The sequence below is a fragment of the Typopeltis vanoorti genome, chromosome 15, assembly GCF_054136105.1.
Source record: "Typopeltis vanoorti isolate ZY-2024b chromosome 15, IOZ_Tvanoo_1.0, whole genome shotgun sequence".
Lineage (NCBI taxonomy): Eukaryota > Metazoa > Arthropoda > Arachnida > Uropygi > Thelyphonidae > Typopeltis > Typopeltis vanoorti.
The window spans coordinates 70,041,072-70,062,623 of NC_143563.1; the positions used below are offsets into that span (position 1 = coordinate 70,041,072).

Below are 21,552 nucleotides of genomic sequence, written 5' to 3' on the forward strand. Positions count from 1 at the left end.
GGGATACTAATAAAAGAAATGTATGATAGAACCGAAAAAATATTCCTACTTTATTTTTGCAATATCTTAAAATAAATTTTACTTTCATTGCTAAGGAAAAACTTAGACGATATCAGCTCTATTTAAAAACTGCCTGTCGAATGATGAGGACATCTTCATTTTGGTGTATGGATATCTGACAACCATAACTATAGCTGTATATTGATACATTACTGGAAAAATATTTTCGAGGCAATACATAAATAACAGGAACAGACTTTGTGATTTTGTTATTGTCAAACTAGAGAAGCTAATTAACAAAACAGATAGGTTGATACGCAATTAAATAATCAACATATTGCAGCACGTATTTTAATATAAATGATTTTTTTATGCTAACCCTGCTAAGGGTTTAATAATCCGTTCCTCGAGTTCCAGAAACTAAACATGGAACTTTTTCAAGCCACTTCAGGCCTCCAGTAAGTATGGAGTTATGATATTCATCTACAACCTAAAGACATTCGCAGAATCTATTCCGCAGTGGGATTGGAATCCACTGCCTGTTGATTGGATAGCTTCTCCGCTCTCCAATCAGCCATTCATACCGCAAATAGAAATTCTGTGAGAAACTATCGCTTGTTTTGTATTTCAAACCGTGGTTCGTATATTTATAGCATAACTTGAATTTGGATGTCGAATGGTTGGAGGTAGCAGTGATCATCTTACCACTGAGACCGACCACTGCTCGCTTTTGTCCTTGACATGTTGTTGACTGCAGAAACCTACACGGACTACTCAGCCACGTGCCAACTGATGGACACAAATAAAATTACTGTTGCCATGGGCACAGGGCAGCATGACATCATATTCGTTTTAAAGAAACAAAAACAGAGAAAATCTGACTCAGTCATATTAATTTTGATATTATGTGTAAGTGCCATTTATTCATTTTCTAGCATCGATTTCTTAAAGGAAAACAAACAAACAAACAAACAAAACAATTAATGAATATACGAGAATATTAATCATTTTATTGTCTTCTTTTGTGAAGCTCACTCAATAGAGTTCATATATTCTGGCAAAATGCACAAGCTTTAAAAAAGTTTTTTTTTTTCTCTCGAAGTATTGACTTGAAATAACAGAGGATATGCAGGAAAAGGAGGTACGTTTCCTTTTCTGTTTTGAAAAATTTTTGTTTCAATTTTCTATTTTGTTGTGATCATTGAATGTACGACTTAATGAAAGATTAAGAAAGTGCGGAATTTGTGTGGGAGGGATTCACCCTACTTATATAAATATAAGTAGGGTGAATTTCAATTTATTTACTCATTTACTTCATATCAACTTATTGTATCATCTGATCTTTTTTTAATAGTTAATACTTATCAACTGTTTCTGCTTAAATATATCTCACTATCACTTACAACTCGTCAAGAGAGATATTTGTACCTTACCCCCCCCCCACATTTGTTGGTCACATTCTTACTCTATTTACAGAGTAAGAATGTGATCAACAAATGTCGTTCTTTCTCCTCTTACCAAATATTGACACGGTATACTCGTATTTTACAAAGGGTGCGAGTTTGATGAGACATGCTATGTTACGTTTTGATATAATACACAACGTTGTTAAAATACATGTAACGATATTTTTATTTACTCATTTTATTATGGTATGAAGAGATAGAAGACATTTTATATTCGTGTGAATATTAACAGCTTTATGGATACGACTATTTATAAACACTGAAATTATAAATATTCAGTATTTATCGAATTTATTGAAATTATAGGATTTATTTTATAGACAACAGTTCAGTTAGCAAAGGTTAACTTCTTTTTTACGATTTTAAAACTTGGTGTTCTGGATATTTGACGGGAAATGAAATTTTATTTGTTTTAAAAACTAAATTATATATTCAAAGTTTTTTATTACACTGTATTAATATGTTAGTAATCTTTTGACTCCATGAGGTCTTGTTTAATAATAATAAGCAGACGATGATGATCGATTGAAAGGAACGTGACGCGTAAATAAAATATTTTTATCTTTAATAAGCATTCATTTCTTTCACGTTTTATTTTTTGTTTATTTATGTTGGCGACAACACAATAATTTGCTTTACCGTCCTAAATTCCTCTTGGAGCCTCTCGGAAATTTATCTATAAATAAAAATCCGAAAACCCATGTTTTTCAACTACAAGGCGAATTTAACGGAAAATTTCGATATGACATCAACCGTCATCAACCAAAAATCGTTCATTTAATAGAACAGCGCGCGTCACTCATGCGCATTTGAGTGCCTAGGTCTGCTGAATATAATTCATAGTTAGGAAAAGTCATCATAGAGTAAGTAAGAATTTGTGGTATTTTAATGATGGAAATTGCCTATTTATAATTTCTCAGCTCATTTTAATTCCATTACTTATTTTCAACTATAAAATAGAACTGATATTTAGCTAATATTTCATTATAATATGAGTGAAACGCTTCATCAACGATATAGTAAAAATAAGAATATAACAAAAGCCAGTGGTGTGAAAAAAAATTATTTATATATAGATAGACAGATAAATATGTAGGAAGACATTAAATAAATGAATGTACAAATATAAAGATGTATATATAAACTTTTCAATATAATTTTGTCAAAGAGTTTAAAAAATTTTCGAATTAATATTAATAATAACATTAATAATAAATAATATTAATGATATTAATGATATTGATATAATATTAATAATATTAATAATAATATAGGGGGAGCTATGATGTATTCTAAAATTGTGATAATACTTAACCAGGTTGAAAATAGTTTATTAATCTGCTAAATTTACGTATTCTTTTCCATTTACGGTAAAACAACAACAACACATCCTAAAATAATCGGATTGAAAGGAATACCATTCAGCAGTTGGTTGTTGTTGTATTGATTTTAGGGGGGGGGTTAGAAGTTAAAATTATTTCCTGCATTAAATTGGAATATGAACATAACTTTTCCTTATAATTAACACAATAGCTATTTGGATTATAAGACCATATGTTTAATATATATGTTCACATCTGTCGACTAGTTTCGCTAGCAAAAACTGACTAGCTTTGTCAAGACTAAACATTGAAAAAACTACTAAATGCAAAAACGAAAGAATGCAGTAACGGTTTACAACAAAATTGGAAGGCAACCGCGTGACATGGTATGAGTGAAATGATATAATTCAGTCATTATTATAAATGCGCGTTACGTTACATAGTTTTTGGCGTACTGTAGTTCTTCCGCTAACCTTAATGAGTTAATAAGATTCTTCCAAATATCCTTTAATATTACTCCTTGGTTTCTATTAAGGTTGTTAATAGAAACCAAGTTACCTGTTCGTAGGACCACAGCAGCTTCTTTAAATAATCGATATCTGTAATCTTCTTCCATGTAAGTCATTGAGCTGTTATCCCAATCTATAGCGTGGTTTGAAATTGAGAAATGATGCGCCAAACCAGAGGTGTCTGTCCATTCGGTTATGATTAACGTCTCCGACATGTTCCTTCTGTCTAATTTCTAAGTTTGGCCTATGTATGATAGTCCACATGTACAAGGTATGCTGTGGTCCTACGAACAGATAACAACCTTAATAGAAACCAAGGAGTAATATTAAAGGATATATAGAAAAATCTTATTAACTCATTAAGTTTAGCTGAACTACAGTACGCCAAAAACTATGTGATGCGTATTTATAATAATGACTGAAGTATATCACTTCACTCATTCACGCATATCATGTCACGCGGTGCTTTCCAATTTTGTTGTAAACCGTTACCGCATTCCTTCGTTTTTGCATGCAGTATTTTTTTTTTTTTCACTGTTTAGTCTTGACAAAGCTAGTCAGTTTTGTTAGCGAAATTAGTCGACAGATGTGTACATATATATATTAAACCTATGGTCTTATAATATGGTCTTATAATTGTGTTAATTATAGTTAACAAAGACCAAATATATATTTTTTTGTCTTTGTTTTTTGTCAATTGGCACATGGAATGTCCGTACACTTTGGGCAACTGGAAAATTGCAGTTGCTTCAAGAAGAAATGAAGAAATACAGATGTGATATATTGGGTATTTCAGAAATGAGATGGACATTGTAAGGGGAATCAAATGGTGGAAGAGATCTCTGGTCAGGAAATGAAAGTAAGCATGAAGCAGGCGTAGGTTTCCTGCTAAGTAACAAGGCCTGTCAGTCAATGATAGGATACAAATCAGTTAGTGAAAGAATAATGATTGCAAGATTCAGTGCCCAACCATTTAATATCACAACCATTCAAATATATGCGCCTACTGCAGAGAGTGCAGATGAAAACATTGAGAAATTTTACAGGGATCTACAACTAGTAATTGATGAGGTGCCGAAGCAGGATACACTCATCATTGGAGGAGACTGGAATGCAAAGATTGGCAAAAATAACACAGGATGGGAAAAGATTATGGGAAAATTTGGATATGGAGAAAGAAATGAACGTGGAGAGATGCTTCTGGAATTTGCCACGGATAACAACCTGATGATTTGCAATACCAAATTCCAACAAAAAGATTGTCGTAAATGGACGTGGCTCTCCTTCGATGGCAAACACAGGAATATGATCGACCTGATATTAATAGACCAGAAACTAAGAACCTCAGTTCAACAGTGCAGATCATTCCAATGAGCTGATATTGATTCGGACCACAGCTTAGTGATTGCGAATATAAGACTAAAACTGAAACAGAAGTACAAAGGAAAGTTCCAAAAAGCTAGAGACATCTCAAAACTAAATGAAGACAGGCTAAGAACAGCATATCAGAACATATTGGAAACTAAGTTTAAGACCGCAAGTGAAAAACAAAATATAAATACAAGAGCAGAACCACTGCCTACAGTGGTAAAAAAAGCAGTAGAGGAAGTAATTCCTGAAAGAGAAAAGATCAACAAGAAATGGATAACTCAGGAAACCCTAAAATTGGTACAAGAGAAAAGAGAACGAAACTTAAAAGAGATAATTCAGAGGCAACAGATGAGTTATACCGTCAAAAATGCAATGAAGTACGGAAAGCAGCAAGATCTGATAAAGCTAAATGGTTGGAGGACTAGTGCAAAGACATTGAACAGTACTATGGAGAACACAAAACTAGAGAGGTCTACAAACTTATAAGAAATGTCAATAGGAAGTGGCAAACAAGATCAGTAGCAGTCAAAGATGAAAATGGTAAAGTATTGGTGGACAAGACAGAAATCATACATAGATGGACAAGATATTGCAGCGAACTATATAAAAATCAACTAAATGATACTGCAACAAAAGTAATCAAAGAACTAAAAGCAATCTCTCCACCAGCAGAGATCTTTGAAAATGACATCTTGGAAGTGGAGGTGAATAAGGCTATAAAACATCTCAAGAACAACAAGAGTCCTGGAAATGACAACATAATAGGCGAGATGCTAAAATATGGGGGAGAATCAGTTGTAAAAGAAATACATCAACTATGTAATGAAATATGGAGATCAAGATATGCCCCCGAAGAGTGGAAAAAATCGGTCTTGATTGTTCTTCATAAGTAAGGCAGTGCTTTAGAATGCACCAATTACAGAACTATTGCATTAATAAGTCATCTTGGCAAAGTGCTGATGAAAATACTAACAGAACGCCTGAAGGGGCATATGGAGGCACATCTTCCGGATGAGCAAGCTCTAAGACTAATAGCAGAGAAAGCTCGAAGAAAGACCAAAATATAACATGGGCTGTCTTGGAATCCTATGGTGTGGACAATAAATTGATCCGCCTGCTGAAAGATATAAACAACCAAGCACAGGCAAAAATCAGGATAGCAGGTGAGACTGGAGATTGGTTTGCCACTAGTAAAGGCACAAGACAAGGGGACCCAATATCACCAGTCATCTTCATCAAACATCCGGGAAGAACACTAGATAAGATTAAAGAAGAAGGTGGAGGCATTTCAATAAATGGCACGAGAATAAACTACCTCTGCTTTGCAGATGACATCGTCCTAATTGAAGAAGACGCAGCAAGGCTGGAACAGACATTGCAAACACTATACACAGAAGGAAAAGATATGGACTAAATGTCAACTTTGAAAAAAACTAAAACAATGATATTCGGATAACAGGAGTTACTGAACAGAGTTACGATAGACAGATGTCAACTGGAAACTGTGGAACACTTCACATATCTTGGATGCCACATGACGCATGACTTGGATTCCAAAAAAAGAGATAAAAATTAGAATAGCCAGAGCAACAACTATTTTAAAAGCCATGGCCAAAATATGGAAGAGCCAAGCTATTAAGATGCAAACTAAACTGAGCATTGTAGAAACGTGTATCTTCAGCAGCATGCTCTATGGATGCGAGGCCTGAGTACTCCTGAGAGAATCTGAAAGGAAGATATTGGCATTTGAGAGGAAGTGCTATAGAAAGATCTTGAGAATAAGCTGGATACAGAAAGTGAACAATGAGGAAATCTACAGATGAATACAACCAAAAGAAAACCTGATCCAGAAAATAATCAAAAGGAAACTACATCTATTTGGCCAGATATGTAGAATGAATGATGAGAGAAAACTAAAAACGTTGCTGTTTGGAATAATTGAAGGAAAGAACAAAAGAGGAAGACCAAACAGAGAATGGGATGATGACATCGTCAAATGGTACGGAAACTCTATACACAAACTGAGTCATCTTGCACAAAATAGAATGCAATGGAAGAATCATATCAAGATGGCGGCAGACACCTACGGGCATTGGACCCATGGTTGTTTCTGATGATGAAATATAATTTTTAACATAACTTTTCCTTAATATTTTTACTTTAGATTTCGAAATTCATTACCTGACTTGCGCATCCTTTAGTTGAAAAAAAAGATCTGATGGGTTCTGTTCTCATCATGACGTGATGTCTTTTCGATTGAAGCTGAGTTAACTGGACTCGTACAGAAATATAGCTTACCCTCCCCCGAAACTCTGGCCTTTCCTCAAAATGCAACCTATCTGAAAACACTTGCAATAAAAAAAAGAACATAAATGAGTTTGGTGGAGTAAAATTAAGTGAACTATGTAGTGTACTTGCAGGTCAGTCATGGATCTCAGTGAAGGTGCCACTTAATTTCCTGAATGCAATTGATTTGTGCATCGTGAAAAACTACTCATGGTTTCATAATGGCACTGCAGTTATATGTCTCTGTAGTTCTAGTTCTACATTTTTGGTAGATTTGCAGATTACTTTCGAGATAATGTCCAGCTTATATGATTATTTTTTGTTGTCTTAGAATGGGAAAGTAAGTAGACATGATAAAACTAAAATGGATCGATAGATACACAACAGAAAAATTTCAACGGTCTGACAGAGGTTATTACGAAACATTTATTTTTATTAGTTTCACAGGTATTGTGTGATGTTAGCTGAACGAAGCTGAGGAAATTTTGTTTCTGTATCTGTATGTCTGCAGTCTTGTATATCACTTTCATTATTATTTTTTTCAGTGATTCCATTTTGTGAAGTTTGAATGTGGAGTGAGCGATAATAAATCCGTAAATTATATACACTTGTAGACTTTAGATGGTTGGTTGGTTGGTTGCTTAGGATTACGGCCGAGAGGCCACTTAGATTATGATGCAAGTTTATTATTATGTTAATTGCTTGTGTCTGTTAATTTGTCAACTGGTTGCCTGTGTGGAAGGCTGAAAGTTTGTCAACCTCCATACAGCATCGGCTAACTCACCTTCAGTTGAATAGTGTATGAATGTTTCTCACGTCGTAGATGCGATTCGAATCCAAATCCTTTCAAAGGCCTGGGTTGGAACCACATTTTTAATTCGATAGGATTAGGATTTTGCTGCTCTTTGCTTTTGATATCACAAGCGGCGATGTGTGCTTATTTACCAGAATCACCATATTAATCATTTGGCGATTAATATAGTAAATAATAATAATAATATAAACATTTCTAGAAAGCTTTTGTGGCTGAATTCGTCTGTACAAAAATAACTATTTCATATCTTTAGTACAGCGCTTCCCGAACTTTTTTTAGTCACTGAACACTTTTCATCTTACAACATTTTACAACACATACTTACAGCACATATTCTTTTGTGGCTGTTTGGTTTTTTAATTTAAAAAAAAGTATCATTAATACTCAAATGCAATTTATTTTAGAAAATAAAATTATAAAATCAGTTGAAAATTAAAACTGTATGCTACATATGAAAAGTTTTATACAGCCAGCCAAAACAACACAAATTATGATTTTTTTAAAACGAAAAAAAAAATTAATTCCATATTAATGGGACTGGAGTTTATGTCTTTGATTCATAGATTCGTTCAATATGAGGTATCTCTCTCTCTCTCTCTCTCTCTCTCTCATCTTCATTTTCCCTCGTTTACCTTGCGGTGTCGAGGTTTCGTTGATCATCGGCCTCAAACTGTTCACAAGATAAAGTGGTCAGCCCTACGCCCCGGTGTATCCTATGTCCTAGTGTTGAGTTCTCAAGGCCTCTTTGCCTGCTTTGCGGGATGAAAAACTCCCGGATAAACTGGGGGAAAAACCCCACTGTCTATGCCCAAGACCGGCTAACTTGGCTATGGCTGAGGAAGATCCTTCAGCTCCTCAAGTCACCGACGAGAATCGAACCTAGGACACTCCTTCCCGAGGCATATGGTTTCGAAGTGCACAGCCACTAGGCTAACCGCGCGGACCGATATGAGGTATAATATTGGAAAACATTATACCATTATGCAAGTATACCATTATACCTAATTATGACAAAATATTTTATTTTTGAATTATTAATTACGAATTTTCACGGACGTTTACATCTCACATCCGCTGAATACTGTTTGGGAAATGCTGCTCTAGCAGATGATATTGTGAAAATAATATTATATTTATTTTTCCTGTTTGCTTCTATCTTGCAGTCATTGGAATGTGTTGTAACTCTTCTGAATACACCTGGTCCTGATCTTCCTCTCTCATTTGGTTATTTAAGATAACCAAAATAGTTTTATCTGAATTATTCATTTTTCATTCGAAATCATTTCCATTTAGAGATCTAACGTCCCTTTTTTGACTACTCGATGAGGATGGGCATACGTTCCTCTTTCCAAGGTTATCCCTAGATGAACCTTAGGGTTCTGTGGTGTAGTGGTTATCACGTTTGCTTTACACGCAAAAGGTCCCCGGTTCGATCACGAGCAGAACCAGGCGCTGTTTTTTGGCCAGCCTGGCTGGCCGAGTGGTTAGCGTATCCGCTCCCCAGCCAAAAAGCCAAAAGGCTGCGGGTTCGAATCCCGCCGTGGGCATGGATGTTTGTGATTGTCTGTGGAAATACTAGTGGTGGTTGTTGGCGATAGATGGTGTTGGTGTAGTTGCGGTCAGTTGGTGGACTGTGAGTGGTGGAGACAGAGTTATAGAGTGGATGCCCTCCCTCGATGAGTCTTTGAACTCCCTGGAGGTGTAAAATAATAAAATAATAATGAACTCTCTTAAAACTGTCCATAAGCAATTAGGAAAGGTGGAAAACAGCATAAAATGAGGATTCTATGAAAGAACTTGACATTGGCATTCAGGAATGTATCAGCAGAGCTAAAGCTAATCTTGGGTAGTATGGTCACTTAAACAAAATGGGAGAGGAATGGTTAGCAAATCAAGTTTTTTTTTCCATGATGGCAGGAAAAGACCCAGAATAAGACCAAGATCTAGGCGGACTGAAACAGTAAGAAGTGCTTTAAAAGACAGAAATATAAGATCTGCCAATATTGGAATTTTGACAGATAACACATTAATTTGAGGAAAATTGTTGAAAATTCTTGGCTATCACTTTATAGGAGTTTTGTTTTTCTTCTTACATCTTGATTAATTCTTATCTGTCGCTATCAGGAATTTCTTTTCTGTAGCACTTTATCAAAGATATTTCTCTTTCTTCCCATTTTCCACATTAATCTCTTTCTCCTCGTTTTCCATATTAATAATGATAACGACTCAGAAACCACCAGCTACATAAGCTGTGCCTACCCAACATCTGTTTCGGAACTGTGTGATGCCGCCTAGCACGTGCAGTGTTAGTCGGCATCAGAATTGTGAATGCTATGTCGCTTCATAAAGGATTGGTATTTTCATTAATTTATCTCTTCCTCTCCCATATTAATACGATCTGTTAATCTCCGCATTGTCCACTCACGTTATTAGCATACCCTATTTCAAATGGTGAATTCATATGGAGGAAAGGAACAAATAGGTGAAAACCTAAGAAAAAATTTCTATTGTTTCTTAATGCGAGATTTAAAAAAAAATATTTTTCAACTCACTTAGCATATATCTACACACATGTGCAGTGATGATAATTCCGAATGTTGAAAAAGGACATTTTACATATTGCTACACCGCAAAATTAATATTAAACTATGACAATAAGTTTGGGTTTAGATTTGGTGTGAATAGAATTATGTCAAGGTAATTCTGAGCAATCCATGGTCATAAAACATGTGTAACATGTCTGTTTACTGTTTAATTGCGTGTGTTCTCTGACAGGTTTATGTGGTCGGAAGGTACTGGAGAGATCCGAGTTTTGCATGTAAACTCAACTCCTATGAAATTGACAACTTTATTGAAACGCTGTTATAAACATTCTTAGCATCCAACACAAGATTCAAACCTACGTCTTTCCAACTAAAGGACACTGTCGCTCTTGGTGCGCCACGCCGGATTCGTTGGTGGATGGGTGTGAATAAGCACACTGTGTTCTTGTGCCTCTGCTGTTTGAACTAAATCTTCGCGATATTGTATAAAATAGAGGAAGGAAGAGAAGAAGAAAATAAGATGTTCAGGTAATTATGAATGATGCAAGGTCGGGGACCGCTACTGGAATGGTGCTAAATGGAGAAAGTGGCCTTGCAAACGTTTCGAACTGATTAGTTACCAATCTGATTAGAAGAATGAGTGTAGTGATGCTAGTTTGCACTGCATTATGAAATTGAAACTATAAATGATATAAGACAACACAACGGGAATTGAAAATTAAATGACTTAGACATGATGAATAACAACACAAAGGAATGCTTTAATGAGACCACCTGGGTTACTGTGTATAAATCTGATTTCCTGGATTTTATGGAGATGAGAGAACTTCGGACAAGGTTTTTGGAAACTTTAATAAAGGTAATACTAGGCTATGAGAATACATGGAGTGAACCTGATCTGTCTCGCGCTTGACGTATCAGTTCATTCCAAAAAGAGTTCTGTTAGGTTGGGATCGAGACTCTGATATGGAAAAAATTGACTGGCAGAATGAAGGCCATTCAAGTTTTTCTATGTTATTTTTCCTCAAGCCATGGCCCAATAGAATCTGCAGCATAACATAATGCATCGTGTAAAGCAGCACGGGTCTGATCCTTAAACTTGCCACACATCTCTTCTGGTAAAGCATTGCATTACCAGAAGAGATGTGTTACATATACATCTATGCTCAGCTTCTAGGCACTACAACGAAAGGTCCAAAAGTCCTATATACGGTGATGTGCTGAAAAGTTGTGATAATCACCATGCAAGAACCGAGGTAGAGCCATGTAACTTACACATTATTCTACATATTCCCCACGAAGTGTTATACACTTGTTACAACGCTGCTGCATCATTTGCAATCCTCTGAGAAAAAAAGTCTTTCCCTTGTTGCTTAAACTATTCCTCAGCTGCAGATTATGTTCCTTTCAAGTGTTTCTTTAAATTTGGAATAGGAAATAGTCAGATGGAGCCAGGTCTGGCGAATAAGATGGGCGAGGCAGACATTGAAAGCCCAAGTTGTGCATTGTCTGTTGGATTTCATGAGCAGTGTGAGCAGGTGAGTTGTCTGGCAAAAACAACATGCCTCTGCTCAGTTTTCCTTCAGTATCTCCTTCAATGTCTTCAGAGCTGTTAATTAAACTGCTGCTCTAACAGTTTTTCACCTGTTTTGAGGTGCTTGGTAAGAATTACACCATTCATATCCCAAAAGACAATGGCAAGAACCTTCCCTGCTGATGTTTAGGTTCGGAGCTTCTTTAGCGTGGAGAACCTTTGTGTCTCCACTCCATTGACTCTCGTTTGGTCTCTGGGTCATAGTGATGAAACCAATCAATAGTCACAATATGAGCCAAAACATTTGCACCTGATTTCTCAAAATTTCCCAAAATCCCTTGAGATGACAGCACGCATTCTCTCTTTTGGTCGGTATTCAAACATTTGGGGACCCACTTCGCTGAGAGGTTCTGAATGTCCAGATGTTGGTTTTGTATAATGACCCCCAACTCGTTCCCTGGATATCCTCAGAGTCTTTGCAATGTTTTTAGCTGGTATTTGTCTATTATCAAGGATCATGGCATGTCATTTTTGATTTAGGTTTTTATCAGAACTTTTCAGCCCCCCCCCCACCCCGTAAGAATCCCGACTGCAACACCTCCGTCACCAGACTTCACAGTTGGACTAATGAAATATGAGCCAAAACATTTGGCTCATATTTCATTAGTCCATATGGCATTTGTTACTTCACTCATCCATTCGATGGAAACCAGGATGCAATGTGATTCATCGCTCCATATTAGAGCTTCCAACTCTCCACGTAGAAGTCACAGTATAACTTACATCATCGTCTGCGTTGTTGACTGTGTTACTTAATGTTTGATTAATTACGTAATGGTCCGCCTCCGACCTAAATGCCATTGAAGACTGTCTGAACTATTTAATCCTTTGCACGTGGGACTGCTAAGATTTCCTTACTTCCTTTCGAATATTCTTTGGTCTGTTTGTATTATTTCACCTTCAGATTTTCGCTGGCATCTGATTTCCACGTTGCGTACAGTTGAATTTTAATAATGCAGTCTTTTACCATTGTGACTAAGATATACAGTGTATAATATATAAGTATTATATATATAGAAAAGTACCATCTGAAGGATGGTAGTATCAGGAAACCGACAATATTGTAGGCTTTTGCAAAGTGCCGTAGTTAATTCCAAGAATGGATAGATACTAGGAAGAATATCAAGTTGCCAAGCTAGTGCAGGGCACCCACATCTCATCGATGCTCGGTGTGAACGCAGGTTGTTCCGTCTTGTGCAAACTCATAGACGAAGAACTTCGGAACGGCTAACTATGAAATTTAATCAGGAAAAGAATGGAGATGTTTCCCAGAAAGGTATCCATTTTCAAGGTACCCATGCTTACGCTTAATCATCGACTACTGCTTTTGAAATTTGCATCTGAGTGGAGCTATTGGTCCATTGCACAATAGGGAAAACGCTGCCTTTTCGGATGAATCTTGTTTCCAGCTATGCTGTGTAGACGATAGGTAGAAATTTTGAGTGATAACTTGGGCAGAGGAATCGCCTTATGTTTTGTTGGGGAGGGGGGGGGGACTCTTGAGCCTTAGTAGAGGCCGTATTACGAATGCTACAAAGTACCTGTTCCTTGCAGCTGATCAGGTACATCCCTTCATAGTGACTGTCTTCCAAAATGGCACAGATATTTTCCAGTAGGATAATGCCGTATTAAGCTTCCGGTATCATCCGAGAGTGGTTCAGCAAACATGGCCGCCAGTTTCGCCGATTTAAATCCCATAGAACATCGGGAATACGTAGATCGAGCGATCCGGCGTTTGAATCCTTCATCCCAGAAACTTGCAGATCTGCGGGCAGCACTTTTGATGACGGTACAACATACCTCTTACAATGTTCAAATGCCTTATAGATCCATTTCTGGCAGCAAGGGAGTAACAGTAGCAAGGCTACGAGCTGTTAGGAAGGTAGTCATAATATTTTTGTAATATTTTAAGTGGACTATGCATATCAATATGTTATATTCTAAATGTTCCAATGCTTATTTCAACGTGCAGCATATCCTATATTAAATACACACACATTTAAAAAAATAATGTATTTTCCCAATTTCTGCCGTGAATGCGCAGGTATGTATTCAGATAAATATAGTATATAATTGTTATGTGAACATATCTATCCAATTCTCTCCATCCAAGACAGGTTGAGTTCCCAGATTATGGGTTTTAGGCAGTTGAATGCAGCCGGCTGCATTAAACCCTTCCTCTGTTGCATCCATCTAGTGTTTATTCACAGGGCCGGTTTGCGGAATGAAAAAGCCGATTTTATTAGTGAGGGAAAAACCCTACCACTTCAAGACCGGTTAGCTCATCTTCTGTTGAAAAGCCTGATAAAGGTTCTTCGTGTCCTGGACAGCATTCGAACCGAGGTTTTTCTATTCAAAGGGTATCATCTATGTCACCTGAGGTACGGAGACTCCTATGTGAACATGTCCGTATGTTAGTATTTTATACATGAACGTATAATTTTACTAGTAGGATTCATGTGCTAATTTAGTAATGGATTCTTATCATCATTACTTAATAATAATAATTAATCCGGAATACAGGACCCACAAATCTTTTCAGGACTTTAAGTGATTTTTTTTTTATATCGTATGGAAGTTGTTTAATATAAAAGCAAATTCTAGATCGTAATTTCACGTAAGATTAGAATTTTTGTTATGAAACTGGGCGATGTATTATGTCGATTTGGTCGATTAACTATTGTTGTTAGAAACATAGTGCCATATTATGATGTAATCTCTAAGGTTTTGTGGTCGATTGTTGACTATATTGATCCTGAACGGAGTGCTATTTTGGGGCTCTAAAATTGTTCCTGCGATCAGCCTGTCTTGAAGTGAGTAATTTTTCTATTATTTTATGCTAATCTATCTTGTTTGGTAATTTGTGTGTGTGTGTGTGTGTGTGTGTGTGTGTGTGTGTGTGTGTGTGTGTGTGTGTGTGTGTGTGTGTGTGTGTGTGTGTGTGTGTGTGTGTGTGTGTGTGTGTGTGTGTGTGTGTGTGTGTGTGTGTGTGTGTGTTATCACTATATTAAGTGATGATATTTCACTTAAACAGAATGGAAGATGAAAGAATAGCAAAAACATGAGTTCTTTGCCAGGTTGGCAGGGAAAAGACGTAGATGAAGACCAAGATGTAGATGGATTGATACAGTAAAATGCGCCTTAAAAGACAAATAAGATCTGATAATGTTGCAATCTTGACAAATAACAGATTAATTTGGAGGAACATTGTTGATCTGCACACTCTGAGGGTACGTACATATCAGGAATTTGATGATGATGATGAAGACAAAATCGACTTCAATGCTCCTCTTACTCTGTACGAAATATCGGGACATTGGAGAGGCACATTACTGCGTACACATTAAATTGGATACTCTTTCTCTAACAAGGGAACCGTTCTTAAACTGTCATTTTTGGACACTTCATATGAAATTCAGCTCAATTATGTGACATAATATTCCCATGCAAAAGTTACAGATGTCACAAAACAATGCTAAAAGTGTGAATTTTGTTTGGCAGCACACTGCAATCACATATCTGTGCGACGTGTAGCTGTAGGGTGGTTGTAATTCTAATAGTGTGGTACAGAAAATTGCTATTACTATAGCAATAGTATTTATTTTGTACACATTTAATACTATCAGACCAGCATTTCAAATTCAAACATCAAACAGTGATTGACTGTGACAAGTAATAAAGTAGATATTTTTAAATAGCAAATAATAAGTAGATTATTTGTGATGACATGACTGTTCCATGCAGTTATTATTATTGTTTTTCTGCGTGAGCCTAATTCTACATTAGTATACGGCGAGTAAGCTAAGAGTTAGATGATCCGGAAATGTTTCTCCTCTAGAGACCAAAAAAAAAAAAAACAATGGAACTTTTTCAAGCCACTTGAAGTCTTCAATAAAAGAGGTGGTGGTGGTCTCACACCAGATGATAAAATTCATTTCCTACCTAAGGACATTCACAAACATCAATGCCCACCGTGGAATTCGAATCCATAACATGTTGGTTGAAGAGCAGGTACGCTATCCGAGCATCGAACCAAACCGGCCGAGTAGATATGCTGCATACCTCCGAGCAAGCAGTATATAACTGCCTGTCAGTACAGAGCAAAATTTATGCATTTGTCTACAAGTTGAGGAAACGTCCGACGTGTGTATATGTCAAGAAAGGTAGATAGCGTACTATAGAAAAAATGCAATTAATTGATTAAATAATTTTACGAATCATCATGCTGTTGACCTGTGCCTACATACGACATTGACGTACTATAGGATTTGCACCTTTGGTGTGCTGAACTGATATTTAAAAAAATCTAACCAGCCAGCTGACTGAGCAAAAAGGCTTAAAAATATAGATCTGGCATACCCATCTTTCATGAAGGGAAAATACGGATAAGAAAGATAGTTTTCATTAATTGCCTATACCAGAATTTTTTTATTAATAATAATGGTTATTGTTTATAATATTATTTGGTTGAATATAGTGATCATACCAGTATGAAATCAATAGTTCATTATGAGCATACTTAGTCAACTTTTTTTTATTAATTTTTCGTCTCGTTCGCTTTATTTATAAACTAGGTTTCATATTTCATCGTAGTTTCAACCCTGAAATATAATTAAAAATAGTTTATTTTAGTAGATAAAAATATTTAATATTTTGCATGTAGTAATTCTTGACATCCACTTGTATGCTGACGTAAGGTCGTCCAAACCTCTTGAATCTTTCTCAGCATTTGTCTGCTAAACCTTGACCTGTCAGTAACATATAGTCTAGTCTAATATTTTTTTATTTTATTTTATTTTATTTTTAAAAATGAAATGCGAAGTTTTTCTTCTGGGAATATTTTGGTGCATTTTTTATAGTTTAACATTTTAATTAAAGATAAGAAATAAGAGTAAATTAATATTGGAAATTGCATCAACGATCATAATCATACAAAGAAAAAAAATACTAGCATTACAGTATTGCGAAACTACAAGGCCAAACTTTGCACCATGTTACTTCCCTTATATGTTAAAAATTCTGTAAACTGTGGCAACAGATTTATCTTGCAAGTGCTGGTTATCAACAATGATCATCACGAGAGCAATATACGTCGAAGTACGTAGTATTTCGTGAGGAGGGGCTGTCGGGAGAATCGAAATCATAGGTCGTTAACCGTCATTTACGTGAACCAACAAATAAAATATCAAGAAAAGTGCACAGGACATAAAAAGCAGTAGATTGTCACGAGCTGTATGCATCTTTTTCCACCACAGCTATCGAATAGTTCTATGAATCATCATCATGTCTGTTTATATGAACGGGAACGTAGGTAAGCGGTGATTCATAACAATGTTTTCCTTGAATGCAATTTGGAGTTTTGCAAATTGCTTGCGATCGAAATTCTGATTACATGTCATTATTTTATTACAGTTCCCGAGTAATTAAAACAACTTTATAAATCTTTAATTGAGAAATTCAAAAAATCTTTTTGCCGCTTTCTTTCATAATTTTAACATGCTTACGGTACTTGGCTCATATTTTTCTTCCGTTAATCTTGCTAATTTATTTTATTTTTATTTTCTTCCAATCGGAAAAAAGGCAGTGTTAAATGATTTCTGAAAAAACTACATACTTGAATGAAGAGGCTGACAATGTTTTTTTTTTCCTCTCATTTTGTTATAGTAGTTCCTACGAATAGACCTACTAGAGGTGTTATGCTATAATAATAATAATAATAATAATAATAATAATAATAATAATAATAATAATAATAATAATATCGTCTCTAATTTATACTTGCCAGCACGCGCAGTGTGCTCTATGGGTTTTGCAATATCGATATAATGCGTGTAGACCGAATTGAAGAAATTGCTCTCTCTCTCTCTCTCTCTCTCTCTCTCTCTCTCTGTGTGTGTGTGTGTGTGTGTGTGTGTGTGTGTGTGTGTGTGTGTGTGTGTGTGTGTGTGTGTGTGTGTGTGTGTGTGTGTGTGTGTGTGTGTGTGTGTGTGTGTGTGTGTGTGTGTGTGTTGCATTCATGCACATTTAATTCAATACAGAATATTAAATTCTGAATTGCATCCATTTGTATATCCTCGACAAGTGAAATGCATTTTAGTAAAGTAATTCAGCAAAACATGCGAATTCTGGAGTGAACTATGGCATATAATAATAATAATAATAATAATAATAATATTCCGAATGATTAACTAGAATGAATCTACGATATGCGATATCTGTCCTTTGCTTAAACATAATTCATTTGATATTATCAGGTGACTGATGATATACAAATCAAGAAATTGATATGCATTCAATATAATTGAACAACGATGTAACTATTTTAAATTTTAATCTATTTTGAGTTTTTTTTAATCAGTTATTTATTTATTTTAGTAATGGATAAGCAATATTGCAAGCATTATGGACTTCTACTTCTAGAGACGAATAAATTTAAGTAATCTTTCTGAATAATATAGTCTCAATTCTTTGAGAACTCGATAAATTAAGAATTTGTACTAGATAGGACACTGCGTATTTATTCTTGTTTGATGTTTATTTTTCGACTCCGAAATTTTGAATTCTGATAGTGGTTCTTATGGGTATATGTATGTTTTACTGATATATAGAGAATCACCATGGTTGCTGTCATGTAGTAGATCGGGAAAAGGAATGGAGAAAGAATTTTTTGAAGTTCTTTTTTTGTTTGTTGGTTTGCTTGCTTTGTTTAAGCCATAAAGCCATGCTTGCGAAAGACAGGTTTGTACCTTAGTTTCAAATATGCCAAAGGAAAGTTCAAAACTGTTCATTCAGCAATGGTCTTACGCTTTTTTTTTCTTTTTTTTTTTTTTTTTTTTTGAGGGTGGGTGGGTTGTAGCGATAGACGAAATATTAACCCTTCTTTCTGAATAATAGACCATGAGATTTCCGTTCATGGGGAACGACAAATTAAGAATTAGTCAATTTAGTTATCGGTTTATAGTAGGATGTGGAATATGATTTTTTTTTATTTCAATATATGATTTATATTCAAGAATGAAGTTCAAAACCTTCAATTTGGGGTTGAACTTATTAATAAGCATAAGCAATACCATTTGTTTAGTATACTGTCAAAACAAACATTGCCGCACTTTAAAATTTCCTAAGTAATCGACCGATCACCCAGTAATAGTTTCATTTGCATATATTCTACTTATTTCGGTATAGGCTGCGTTGATGTCTCACTGTCTAAAAGAGCGATAAGAAAAGACAAATATATAACCCCCTCCCTCGAAGTTCTCCTTGCCTTGATATGGGATACCAAGACATTTCACGGGGAAATTTTTTACTTTGTTAGTCAAACTAGTTTCGAAACTTTCGAGCTGTGGATTGCAAATATGGTTTATCTACATGTAACAGAAAGTAGTAATTATCCATTTATATTAGCTATTTTGACTATGAGTTCGAATCTCACAGTAGGTATGAACATTTGTGAATGTCTTTAGGTGGGAGATGAATTTCATTGCCGGTGTGAGACTCTTCTGCTTATTTAAAAACGTTCATATTTGATCTGTACACTAGGGTTTGCATATTACTAATACTAATACTAATGCTTTGGGTAGAATTCACATAAAAAAAGATAAAATAGATATTGGAAAATCACAATAAAATTGCAATTGATATTTCGATTTTTTGCTTCTTTGGTAGATTTGTACCTAAAATCGGACTAGATTTTACTTTTATATATTCTATTTGTGTTTGTTTCTGCATTATCCGCTATTGGTAACATATTTGTCTGTTAAGGTATAATATTTACCTTTAATGAATAGCAATATTCATATTATATATATATATATATGATTGTTAGTCACTATAAAATATGCCAATTAATGTTTGTTTGTTTTTTTTCCCCGAAGTGGAAGGAGAATTGAGTGTAAACTTCGCTTCATTTTTCAGGTTCTTTTATGATACTTTTAATCGTTTGGCAATTTTTATTGTATTATCTGTAATGAATCACTTCCGATCGGTCATTTGATGTCGATGGATAGCCACAGTATTTGTTAATTCTTCTTTACTATTTACTATAATCTGCCTTTTGTACACCTAACTTAACATTTTCGGCTCTGTGTGCTTTCAGAATATTTATCCCTTCCAGTTGTACATTTAAGGTAAAGTACTGAGACGTGTAAAATTATGCTTAACCACCTTAAATTTAGAATTAACTCTGAAAAAAAAAAATCTTAAATAGCTGCTGCAATTTCCATTCAACAATTCTATGCGGTTTGCTACTCTTTAGTTAATGTTTCTCGACACTAGTGTATCAGTTCTCTTCTAAAACTTTCTGACTTTACGATATACTTCTGCTTTACAAGTCACACAACACGAAAATGCTGTCGGTGCCTTACGAAGTGTGACAGCGAATGCTGCGTTGGAAGAGAAGAATCACAGAACTGCACTGTCACCATGCTGCGCGGAAAATGACAAGTTGCCTTGTTACAAACCTATAAATGGCAGTCTCAAGGCAATGTCGACGCATGCAAAGAGAAAGACATTGCTGGTTTCAGAGTTAGGCAGCGGAAAAGTTTGTCAAAAACATTTCTTTTCGATGAGTTTTTAATTTAAAATTACAGGCTTTACGGATTATCTATTTACTCATAAATTATCGTGAATGTGTATTATCAATTCAGAACAATAATTGATTTGAAAGGATTAGTAATATTCAGCGTAAGCGATCAATATTTATCAATCAGCTATTACTGTATGCGATTTTTTTTTTCATTTTTATCCCTTTTTTTTTTTGAGTATTTCTTTTTTTTTTACTTTTACTTTTTTTGCTCACCTTGCATCCTAGATGGGCTTCAGAGCCACTTTTTTTTCAACGGATAAATTTTTCCGCTGCCAGATCGGGACAGCACAAAAGGAGCGAAAAACTAAAGGATGTAATAATATAGTATATACTAGCTACAGGTGGTTAGTATAAACCTACGAAAAGTTTACAACTTTTCGTGAGAGGGAGCGACATTAAAAAAGTCGGAATATTACTCTATTTTCAGCGTATAAGAGCATGCCATTTATAGGTTAAAAAAACCAAACAAACAATCATTATAATAATAATATACTGAAGTGTTTTTTTTTTTTAGATCCGCTGAAATTTTTATTTTAACGATTATAATTATCTCACACAAGCTATTTCCAACACTGATTTGAAGATCTTTGTTTAATATTTGAATATTATGACGCATGCCGCTGGATAATACAATTCTACAGCGAAGGAGAAAGTTAAAAAACATAGAAGTGGCATTACTGACTGCTTTCCCAGCAGTAAAATGCCGGAAATAGAATATTATCTCTTCATAATCAACCTATATTTGGAATAACTTAAATTCTCTTTTGGAGTTTAGATGTCGAGTCGCAAATCATTCCTATCGTAAGTGATTTTTCTTATGCTGCCACCAGAGCTCTGCATCTCTCAGAGAAAGCAGTAAATTGCAATTTCCGACATGCATTTACTTGTAAGGACTTCAGATTTCTATTACACACATACAATTCCATTCTTCACCTTTTTTTTTTTTTTTCCTTTAAGAGCTCTTGTACAAAATCTGAATACAGATAAACAAATAAAAATTCCATTTTGCAAAAACTGCCTAGCTCTCATACCGAAAAATAGAGAGAATTTTTATCTCATATTA

General features: G+C 35.2%; 1 protein-coding gene and 1 non-coding gene across 3 annotated transcripts in view; both read left to right on the forward strand.

Moving 5' to 3' along the window:
- Positions 1 to 21,552, forward strand: part of LOC150098861 (cysteine sulfinic acid decarboxylase-like) — a 131,686-nt gene that overhangs the window by 3,828 nt on the left and 106,306 nt on the right. Inside the window, exon 1 of one of the 2 annotated variants that reach the window (XM_090405472.1) lies at positions 17,125 to 17,216. The exons of the other annotated variant lie outside the window; for it this stretch is intronic. Within the exon in view, the coding sequence (XP_090261598.1) occupies positions 17,189 to 17,216 (28 nt within the window). The 5' untranslated portion in view covers positions 17,125 to 17,188. Of the gene's footprint in view, positions 1 to 17,124; positions 17,217 to 21,552 lie in introns of those variants that run through there. 2 annotated transcript variants of the gene reach the window in all.
- On the forward strand, positions 9,144 to 9,216 carry TRNAV-UAC (transfer RNA valine (anticodon UAC)). Its single transcript has one exon. It is a non-coding gene; the product is annotated as a tRNA-Val (tRNA).